Genomic DNA, 11,456 nt, shown 5'->3' on the forward strand with positions numbered 1-11,456 from the left:
GAAAGTGTCGCCATCTCAGGCCAGAAACCCATGGTTCCATGGCTGTTCAAAATGGAAAGCTGAGGATTACATGAGGAATGCAAGCTCCATCAGATGTTATATGAATGGAAAACCTGTTAAACTCATATACTGGGCTCCTTTCTCCCCTTGTATCTCCTAAAAGTATACCATTCCTTATTTCTCCCACCTAGGGGTTGACTTGTGGGAATAATGGGAGAGTAAAGAGAGAATATGACACCCTTATCATTCTCCTAAACAGGGAATCAACTGGTATCACTGGAAAGGCCACGAGTTCTCCATTCCCTTTGTGGAAATGAAGATGCGGCCTTACAACCACCGACCTACGGTTGGAAGGAAACGACGGTCCCTACACCTGTGAGCAGAGGAGAGCCCATAAACAACCGACCTTTTCTGTCATTTATTTGTATTTTATAATATGAAATGAGGTGGGGGGGAAATAATAATGATGCGCTATTGCAACCTACTAAAGGTATATAAAGGAAGTGGGAGTGAAGCAGGAAGGCAATACAGAGAGGATAGTCAGGGTCACAGTATTCTGCTCTCCTGGGTGGTGAAGTTTCAAGGTCCTGAGCCTTTATCCCAGGTCTCCCTCCTATTTAACCATACCCCAACTCTTCACTAAAGGAGACAAAGGAAAATTTTCATGGAAGACCAAACCAGGGACAAGTCCAGTAGCCCTTACTAGTTTGGTGGGTTAGGAGTTTCTTCTCCTTCCCTTGTCTTCTCTCTGAGATGCCCTTCGTCTTCCTAACCTGAGAGTTATGGTTATTGATGGTCTCTGAAATAGGGCCTCAACTCAACCCATCTGGCTCATATATTAGCCAACTGTTAACATCAATATGCCCTAAGTAGGAGGCCAACAGATGAGACAGCTCTTCAACATAATTTTTCTGGCAACAACGTGTTGGCCTTTCACTAGTCTAGTGACCTAGGCTCCCTTTAAGTGATTCTCAATTCTCAACTTCTGTCCTTCTTATTATTCTTACCCAAGAAGTACTCTTTCTTTTAAGATTTTCCAGGGAGCTCCACTTCTTCTTCATCTGCTAACAATATCATTTCCCAACTGTACTTATCCCCATTCCCAGACACTGATTCAGAATAAACAACACTTAAAATCCCTGACACTGGATTTCATAGGCCATGACATAATGCACTATAAATCTCCCTCAATTCAACCAATCAACAATTCTCTTTGGAGTATATATTACATGATCAGCACCGTGCTATGAGCCATGGGCAATATGACAAAAATGTAAAATATGGTCCCCACCAATAAGGAGATTCCATTCCTCAGAGTAAGTACAGAAAACACATGCCTGTGCTTCCTCAATGTTTGATCCTTTATTTTTTTTTGGAGGCATTGCCAACTACCACAGTCTTGTACTGAGTCAATATCACTGAACTATGGGTGAACCAGTTAAAGTCAAAGAAATCCTGCCGAATAATCAGGCAGCTATTCCATCAGCCAGTATGGGGTGGCAGTGGAGATTCTTGGTTCCAGTGGGGATGGAATGACCCCATTAGTCGATGAGCTCAAGAGAAACTTTCCTCCACCTTCCTTTATTATTTACCTAGGATAGGAAAAATGAAAAGTGCCAGAGCAAATTACATCTAGAAATCCAAAGGTGAAGAGGAGAGAACTGTGCCTACCTCCCATTTTATTAGATGCTGTGTCTTCACTATCACTATTTGATTTCTTTTTTTAAGCCTAAGAGGACAGGGAGTCACAATGGCTATTTTGGAAGCTTTTTCTATCTTCAAAGTAGATTTCAACCACATCCTATACAAGCTGCTAAAATCTTTGTGCAGCTCTCCAGGTCTCTCATTCCTTTTTTCTGTTCATGGTGACAGTCCATTGACCACCTCCATTTTCTGCAAATCTAGGGTTTGATCTCAACCAGAGACTTTATAACCCTTAGCCAACATTCATTGCTTAAGTCTGAGAGTTAGAAATTTGCTCATGAAGTCATGAGCAATCAGATATCAACTTGACTACATTAGAAAGGAACAGCAATCCCTTGGGTCTAGCTAGCATGTCTCCCAACACGTGTCTTCAAGGGGGAAATAAAACTGTTGTTTGGATTCAGTGGGGTGACAGTTTGAGCACTGGGCCCCTTCAATATGCCTCTTAAGACCTTGGCACACCCAGCACTGAAAATGAGGCTAGTACTTTCCAAGTTGAATCAAGCATAGGCTCCATAGAAAGTTAGTAAAAAAAAAAATGAACAAACAACCCATCATATACACACACACACACACACACACATATATATACATACATATATACACAATACACACATAGATGTGCATATATGTATATATACATATATATGTAGATTTTAAAAAGAGTTTCTTTAGGAAGAGACTTTAGTGGCCATCCATACCTTCACTTTATAGAGTAGCAAACATGTCCAGAGATGTTAAATTATTTTCCAAAGCTTAGATATCTGATTGGGGGACAGGGCCAGAATTATAACCCAGGTCTCCCAACACTCCCAAGATAATGTACATTCCATGACACCAATCTAGCTGTTCTGCTAAGTTAGTCGATATGTGGGCCAAAACAGTAGGAAGAACTACAGATGTTGGCAAGATAGAAATTGGCATAGGAGAGATGACCCATTTTAGAAGAATTGGAAAATTTTTAAAGATGCTTCCCTTACAAAAAAAAGTAAAAATCAGGAGTCACATGTGAATCTCAGAGTCAAAGGCAGAGAAATAGGACTTCAGGAAAGATCCTGACAAGTAAGGCATGAATCCATTTAGTGACCAGTCATGTTAATTAGCAAACAAACTAACTTTAACTCTTTTGTATATTTCTTTAAGATCATGTCCATTATGGGTCTGGGTGGTGAGAATCAAGGCTGAAGCATTGAAAAAAAAAAACATGACTTATTTGTCCCCAGTTAGCTTGTGTTAGGAATGCAGACTTAAGTCAAAAAGTTCCCTAAAAACAGAGTCCTGCTATTCAGTTGAATTGAGCGTCCTTGCAAGATCATTGTAGAAATAGCACAAATAGAACCACACTATAATAAAATGTCATTTGACAGTTTTCCTTTGAGTAATTCTAAAAGTCCTGTTATTCCTTAAAAAGGAATAGTTTACCTTCCTTTAAAGAACTTGGTCAGGGCAGTTAGGTGATGCAGTGAATAGAGCACCAGCCCTGGAGTCAAGAGGACCTGAGTTCAAATTTGGCCTCAGACATGACACAAAAAACTAACCGTGTGACTTTGGGCAAGTCACTTAACCCCAATTGCCCTCCAAAAAAAAAAAGAAAGAAAAAAAACCACTTGTGGAATGCATATGTCTCTTTATTTTGGGGTGGCTAGGTGGTGCAGTGAGTAAAGCGGAGGCCCAGAGTCAGGAGGACCTGTTTGGATCTGGCCTCAGACACTTAACACAAAAAAACTAGCCGTGTAACCTTGGGCAAGTTACTTAACCCCAATTGCCCTCCAAAAGGCAAAAAAAAGAACTTGGTCATCCTTTCCCATTTATCCCTCAATGTTAATATAAAAATGTTTAGTATGGCATTGTAAAACACACTGACTACCTCATCACCTGTTGTCACAAACACATGTTCATCCCAGTACATGCTCATCAACTATTAAAATGCCCTAATCTCCTACTTCAGACTCTACTCAGTACCAGGGACTCCAACTATTTACAAAGGACATAGAAGACATTGGTAGATGTTAGAACTGAAATGTACCTTGGTGGTCCAACCCCCTCATCTTAACAAATGAAAAAACTGAGGCTGAGTGGTTATGTGACTGACTCAAGATCTCACAGGTAGGAAGTAATAGACATGGGGATTTAACCCAGATCATACTGATCTCCAAATGAGTATTTTGCCATCATGCCTTGGCCACCTACTAATGTGACAACTATAGCCCCTACAGAACTACATGATGCTCACTATGGAGACAGGGTTATGAAACTGATTTAATCTACTCCAAGAAATATCAATGAATACAAATGAGTCTTAATTTTCTTATAAACAAATGAAGACTAAATAGTTAGGAAAATAGGATTGCCAATTTGCTATATTCTCATTCCAAGACTGGACAAGTGCTGGGGCAGACAGGTAATGACAGGTAGAGAAACAGTGTTGTAAAACACGCACACACACACAGAAATAAAAGACTAAGAAGCAATGGGATTTCTCCTCTAGACTCTGAGAGTGACGTGCTTCCTAGATGTAGTCATAGTTGAGGCTTGCTATTTATCCAGCTATCCATTTGAATCTTTGAAGAACAATAATGGAACTGGAGAATTCCAGCCAACCTAGAAAGAGAGAGAGATTTGAAAGCCAACAAATTTTCCTTGATAAGTTGCAACAAAATAGGTCTTAAGGAATGGAGAAAGAAGGAAATATCCTGAGGGATATAGGAAGCCACCTAGTACAGTGAAAAAAAAATAACCACTGGCTCTAGTATTAAGAAACCCTGGGTTCAAATCCTGCCCCTCATACTACCTGAGTGATACACACAAAGTGAGTCATTTAATCTTCCTAGACCTCAGTTTCCTTGTCTGCAAAAATGAGGAGTTCATACCAGTTAGTCTCTGAGGTGCTTTCCAGGTCTAGACCTAGGGTCCTATGAGTCAATTCACTATCATACCTAAGAAGCAAGTAGGAAGAGCTATTAAACTCCAATACCCTCATTCTACTTAGAAACTAACAGGTTCCATCCAGATTTAAAATACTTACTAAAAGACAAGCATACCTTGCAGAAGCCACATGAACAATTACCTCCATGGACCTGGACACAAAACCAATTAATCACAGTCCCATTTTTTTTTTCAAATCCAGTCCATGAAAAGAGCAGTGACTTCATGCACAAGAACCCCTGCCCTTTGGGACAGGTCTATTTTATGGTTTCGATAGATCTTAGCTAACAGCTCCAAAATGGAGATGTTTCAATCGCTCCCACTGTGTAATGCAGCCTGGTCTTTGTTCTCTCCATCCCAGACATGGAAACCATGGTGAGAAAAAAAATGGTTGGGATACAGAGTCAATTGTACCAGAAACCCCTAATTAACCTCTGATAGAAAGGGGAAAGAAGGCAGAATCTCATCCTGAAAATGAGTTCCTCTGAATACTAGAGAACTCCTTGGGCTTTTTTTATATATTGTGGGCACCTTGACAGTTTTTCAGTCCCTTTGATTTATCTCCGCCTTTACTCCCCACCCTCAAAAGGGGTTTCTTCCCATCAGCATTTGATGGGCCTTTTTTGGAAACTTTATAGGGAACCCTCAAAGTCTAAAAAGGCCAGATCAGTTTGAATAAGCCCATGGAAACCCCTTTTCTTCACCTCTTAAGTGTTGGAACTAGATTTAATTATGTCTAAGACCTTTTCCAACTCTCACATTCTATGGCCCTCTACCACTCCTTGCCTTAGCTTGACTGAGCTGCATGAGCAGCTTCAGAATCTCAGGGGACTGAGCTGGTCTTCTGTGATTCAGGGATTCTTCTTCTTTTCACTCAAGGTTCCCAATACCCCGATCCCCAAATCCAACCTCATATGACCCATAGTGCCATTAATTGTAATAAGTTTCTTGATTCTTAGGGATTTAATACTGATTGTACCCACAAGTAAAGGACAAAACTATTTTATGGCATTCTGTGGGGAACTATACAATCAGCAAGCATGACTGAAAAGTTTGTGCTTATTAAAATAGGTAATAGCTGTGTAGTGCTTTAAGGCTTATAAACACTTTCACTAATAACTCATTTGACTGAACATAGCAACCCAGGAAGGGGGCTAGTGCAAGTATTATTATTCCTGTTTTAGAGATGAAGATATTGAGATAAAGAGAAGTTAAGTGTCTTACTCAAGATGAAACAAATCAAACCTTGAAACCAAGTCTTCTGACTCCAAATCCAATAATTTTTTTTCCACTTCTACATCACTATCACCCTGATTATTAGAACAACAGTAAGCACTTGATTTATTTATTTAGTGTCCAGGATTCTGAATCTGAGGAAGGCAGCATGGCATAGTGGATAAAGTTGACCTCAAAGTCAGGAAGATCTGAGTTCAAGTCCTGTCTTTGACAGATGCTCGCTGTGTGATCTGGAACAAGTCACTTAACCTCTCTGTGCTCTAGAAAATTCTAAGACTGTAAGTTCCAGAGAAGAAGCCTACCTGCACTGGAAAAAGCAATTCCTTACTTGGCAGCTCTCCATACCAATGGAATCATAAGTGTAGTTTCAACCTCTATCTTATGTACAAAGAACTGTCCTAGGTTCTGGAAGACCCTTATGGCGATATTATAGGGCTAACATAGCTATATTTCAGAATTCTGGTGGCTATAATTTAAGGTATTTAGTACCATATTGAAGGGTCCTCTTGTACATATTTCAGTGCCTCCATTCATTCATTAACCATTTATTAAATACCTATCGTGTGCAAAGGGAAGTAGCATAGTATAGATAGATGACTGGCTCAGGAGTCAAGGAGACCTAGGTTCAAGGTTTTCCTCTGATGGTCACTAGGTACATGGCTGTAGGCAAGTTACTTAACCTCTCAGTGCCCCAGGCAACTTTCTAAGAATTTAAGTTAAAGTTGAGCTGTTAAGGTGTGTCCTTGGAGGGAGTTTCCATACCAGGAGTTCCTCAAACCAATGAAATAAATCACAGATGGGGGTGGGATATATAGCTCTATGCTAGGCACTGGAAGAGATTTAATACTATTGTACTTTCTTCTCATCGTAGGGTCCCCATGGCCATTTTATAAGAGCTCTATGGTCAGCTTTCTTGCTATATTTTTTCCTACAACATTTATTTCCTCTACAATCCAGCCTCATATAGATGTAAATGAGATTCCCATCAATAGTTACTGATGTGTCCTAGAATTGCTCTACCCACACAAGCTCAAAGAACAAATGAAATTTAAAAAAAAAAATAACTCTCCCCCAAAGAGAAGAAAAACTTCACTGTGTTTCAAGCAAAGACATTGGTGTAGGCTGCAGTCCAGTTTCAGGAAATAGCTATGGTTCACTCTAATTTCATCCACACTGGATTTGCTTACATGACTCTTTTTTCCCCTCTGTCTTTCTTTGTTCTTCAAACATTCTAAGAAGAGTCAAAAGATGAGAAGCTGGTGAATAGATGTGAAGCCAAAGCTGGCTTTCCACAGACATCTAAATATTAAAATTAGTGGCATACATCCATCAACTACTATCCTTTTCCCCTCTCTGGAAGAGTCAAGACCACAGAAGTTCCAATCACAGGGCACGTGGCTAGCTCACCCCCTTTTACCCTGAGGTGTGAAATGAGAGGTGTAAGGGGCAACTAAGTGACACAACAGAGCACCAGTCCTGGAGTCAGGAGACCCTGAGTTCAAATTTGACCTCACATTTACTAACTTTGTGACCCTGGGCAAGTCACTTAACCCCAACAACCTCCCCCACCCCACCCCACCCCCAAAAAAAAGAAGGAAGAAAGAAAAAGCAAAGGAAGGAATACTGGATTTGGAATCAGAAACCCTGATTTTGAACTCTGGTCCTGCCATTTATGAGCTGTATGACCTTGGACAACTCCCTCTATCTGTCTGGTCCTCATCTACAATATGAGGGGTTAGACCAGATGATTACTAAAATCCTAAACCAATTGCTCTCCTCATTCTTTTAATTAGTAAATCAGCCTTAAGTGCCATAGTAATGCTCCCACAGACTGTCTACTTTAAATCTGATGAAACTGAATGAAAGGAGGTTGTCCAATGTTGTGCAGAATGCAGTTGGCAGAACTGAGGAGGGCTAGACCCTACTTTAGAATGCCTTGTCATCTCCATTTTTCTTTCTGTGGAAAGAAAAAAAGAAGTAACTATTCTCAAGCTCAACCAGTCCCGTCTGGTACCTCACCTTCCCCTTACTCATAGACACAAACCTAACTCTTCTCTTTAGTGTTTCCATTCAACTTCTCTAAAATTCTCCTCTTCCCTACTCCTAACTAATATGTGACTTCATCAAATCTGTCTCATCTAACTAGCCAAATGTCCTTGAGTAGTTCACAGTCTTTGAGCAGCAACATATTTTCTCTAGACATAAAAACCTCTCCCAGGTTATTGTGGCTTATTATATAACCTCTTGAATAACACTGCTTTTGTTCCTTTAACGAAGTCTGCCTCTTTGCTTAAGATAATGGAAACAGTTCTTGATTGTTTGGGTCGTGAGGTTGGGCCTGACTGATGACATACTAGGTTTCCATTTCAGATAAATTTAACTCTCACTATCTTGAGTCCAGTGGATGTTAAACATAGGTTTCCTTGGGGTCTCCCTCACAGTTTAGTATTAGTAAGGTGGCTTCATGTTCACAAAGAGGTAGTATGGCCATACGATTAAAGGGAAAGCCTTGAGTCAGGAAGTCTGGGGTTCAAGCTCCATCTCTAAAACATATTGGTTGTATGACCCTGGACAGCACATTTAACATCTCTGTGCCCTCCAAGCGATTCTCTAAGATTAGAAGATGAAGAATAGATAGGGACCTGCACAGACAGAAGGAGTTTCCTCCTCAAGACTTCTCTATCACAGTGAAATCACAGGTCTTCTTCAAAAAAAGTTACAGTCATAATAGGAAGTTCAGTAGATGGCTCTTTTTGAGGAAAAGAAATATACACACAAGATATCTGAGAATACCTAAACAGCTCCAGAGATCCAGATGCACATACAGCAAATAAATGATTAACACCAGCAAATCGTTGACTCAACAGCTCCCAGAGTCAATCTTTGACATGACTTTGCCATTTTAGCTTTCTCAGAAATGTCTACTTGTCTTTTGCTATTTTAGAGATATCTGACAGGAAGACCACAGAGGTCTAGAGATTCTTTATAAAAATTCATGGGTTTGTAGAACTTTATGCCTGAAGCAAAATTAGAGAAATCAGTTAATATTAGGTCAACCACCCACCCACCCCCATTCTATAGATGAGGAAAACAAAGTCCGGAGAGGGAAAATTGCTTGTCCAATGCCATATAATGATGGAATAAGGAACAGATTCTCTAACTCTCAAGTCAGCCTTTTCCAAAGCTGAGAATATATTCTCTTGGCATTAATTGAGTCATGTGGCTACCATGTTAATATTCCCTAATACCATCTCAAAGGGCCCTCTACTATCATTTCCTGTCTGTCTCTACCAGCGAACCTGGGGGTCTACTCTCAGTAACTTTTGTAGACCCTGACAATCACTCCTAAGTATTAAGAAAATGCCCAAGTCTACACTTGGTAAGGGTAAGGTCAGGGGAGAGGGGCAGAGAATCGGAGAGAACTGAGAGGGATTAGATAAAGAAATCATCTCCTCTGTCCTCTTAGAAAATTAACTGCCGATCTTGCCCCCATAAAAGGGACTTCCCATTTAAAGAAAGGGAGCAGTAACAGGGAATGCAAAGCATGGGGAAGTTTTCTTAACTCTTTTAGGCAGAGTCCTTTTTCCTTTCATCTCACTTAATCCTTTTCATTGATGCTCTTGGTGGGGCAGGTCCGGCTCAGAAGTGGCATGACTATCTTCATCCTCAGCCCATGTGGGCCTACTTTGGGAACAGTGAGGATGGGCTAGGATAGATCATATATCTTTACCCTTTATAAGCTATAAAAAAAGTCATTTTTAATCTCCCAAAGGAGTGGGATAGAAAGTAAAAACTAGGGCTACCTCGGTACCAGTCATGCCATTGAAAGACTCTATTTTTTCACTATAAAGTCTAACTAGAGAAATCATGTCATACTTTACCTCTTCCCTCCCCTTACTCCACTTACTTGGAGCCACTCCCTCTTCTCCCCAAAATAAGCCCAACCTTAGAGAACAGACCATTCTTAGGAAGTGATGAGTCCTCTAGTTAGCCTTTAAGCTCCCACATTATGTCATTCATACCCATGAATTCTACTACCTTATTCTCAAATGGCTTGCAAAACCCAGAGGACCCAAGCATGGTGTTATATCTGGGAAAGAGTCATTTGCCCTGAATTCAGGGCAATCAAAAACTACACTGTCCTTTACTTTACTGTCCCAGAAAGATAAATATCAAGACACCAGAGCCCCAGAATCCTTCACTTTTGAGTTTATGGTTTTAACTTTTATCATCCTTTTCAAGAAACAAACAATAACCAAAACAACTTACTGACTTTGTAGCTACAGTATGATGAGAAGGCCTTTACTTACAAGAGAGAAGGGCAGGAAGGAACAAGGAAGAGGAGGAGATGTGGACTCCTCAGATCAGTGGATATTTTGATGAACTAAAATAAATTTTAAAATGAGAACAAAAAAAGGAGGAAAAGAAAAGCCAACCTCCCAACCCTTCCACGGAAATGTAGCTCAGAGAATGGGATCTACGCTTGTTAACCATTGTTAACTAGTATTTTTAGTCCTGATCGCTCTTAGCTCCTGTATAGTTCCTTTTTTTAATGCATTTTCTATACGTTAATAAAAGATTCTGAAGGACTGATTTGTGTCTTCTGGATTAGAGGGGGAAGGATGGGCAGGCATCCCCTATTTGTGTTTGACCCACATTTGTGTTTGAGTCAAGTGATCTCTCCCTGTTGTCTCTGTGTTTTGTGTCTCCTCTCTTATTTTTGACTTATAATTTCCTCCTGCCAAAATTCATTCTGTATGAATCTTCAATCTGTTTTTCCCCTGGTTTTGCCATTGTTCTCCCTCCGCACACACACACTTGTCCATTACCTTTGTGACCAATTTTCTCTATTTCTGCCCTTTGGGGATTGTTTTCTTTGAAATTTTGTTGATAGTATTTTTTGTTAATTTATCAACATTACCCACACTGATATCAAGCTGTCCTTCCCATCATCAGCTAAACTGTTGCCTTTAGGCAGGTCTGATAGTGCGGGCTGACACTTTACCACACACATTCTCCCTCATTCCCCAGACCCAGCAGCAAGCTGATCTCCAGGATTCTGGTGCCATCTATCGGTAATGACAGAGAATACTCTTACCCAGCTTCCTTTGACTCAAAGGAGAGTCCAAGAGTTTGAAATCGTAGGAGTCATCTAACCCAAAACTTTCATGTTACAGATGAGGAAACTAAGGACCATCTAGGTTAAGTGACTCTCCCAAGGTCACATAGATATTGTTACAGGAGAAATTTGGATTAGGATCTTTTATATCAGAGTGGATGATTTTCCACTGAATAATACTCACTCTTCGGAACTAAGTTTTATTGCCTTGAGTTGCCACTGACTCATTGAGGTCAAATCCTTGGATCATGGATTACAGGCCCATGTGTTTCTCATGGCAGGCTCACTGTATGAACCTTGACCCTAAAGCCCCCAATCCCATGTGAAGACTGGAGAACATTTTTTTCCCTCTCTGACCTGTGAAAACCTATTCTTTGGTCTCCCCTCATATATCTGTTTGTTTTTCATACTTAAATGTTTCCCTTGGGAAACTTTTAAGGGAAATTTTACCTCTCTGTGTACAGACACAGAC

At 40.3% G+C, this 11,456-nt stretch overlaps 1 protein-coding gene across 2 annotated transcripts in view; it reads left to right on the top strand.

Annotated features, from left to right (window-relative positions):
- TNR (tenascin R) overlaps positions 1-10,437 on the top strand; it is a 117,814-nt gene extending 107,377 nt beyond the window's left edge. For both annotated transcript variants that reach the window (XM_069065517.1, XM_069065518.1), the window contains one exon: positions 260-10,437. In XM_069065517.1, the coding sequence (XP_068921618.1) occupies positions 260-379 (120 nt within the window). In that variant the 3' untranslated portion in view covers positions 380-10,437. The remainder of the gene's footprint in view (positions 1-259) is intronic.
- Positions 10,438-11,456: the final 1,019 nt, after the last annotated feature.

Source organism: Petaurus breviceps, unplaced genomic scaffold, assembly GCF_028583685.1.
Source record: "Petaurus breviceps papuanus isolate PSGF00001 unplaced genomic scaffold, PetGlider_PUasm1.0 90692, whole genome shotgun sequence".
In the NCBI taxonomy this organism is placed as follows: domain Eukaryota; kingdom Metazoa; phylum Chordata; class Mammalia; order Diprotodontia; family Petauridae; genus Petaurus; species Petaurus breviceps.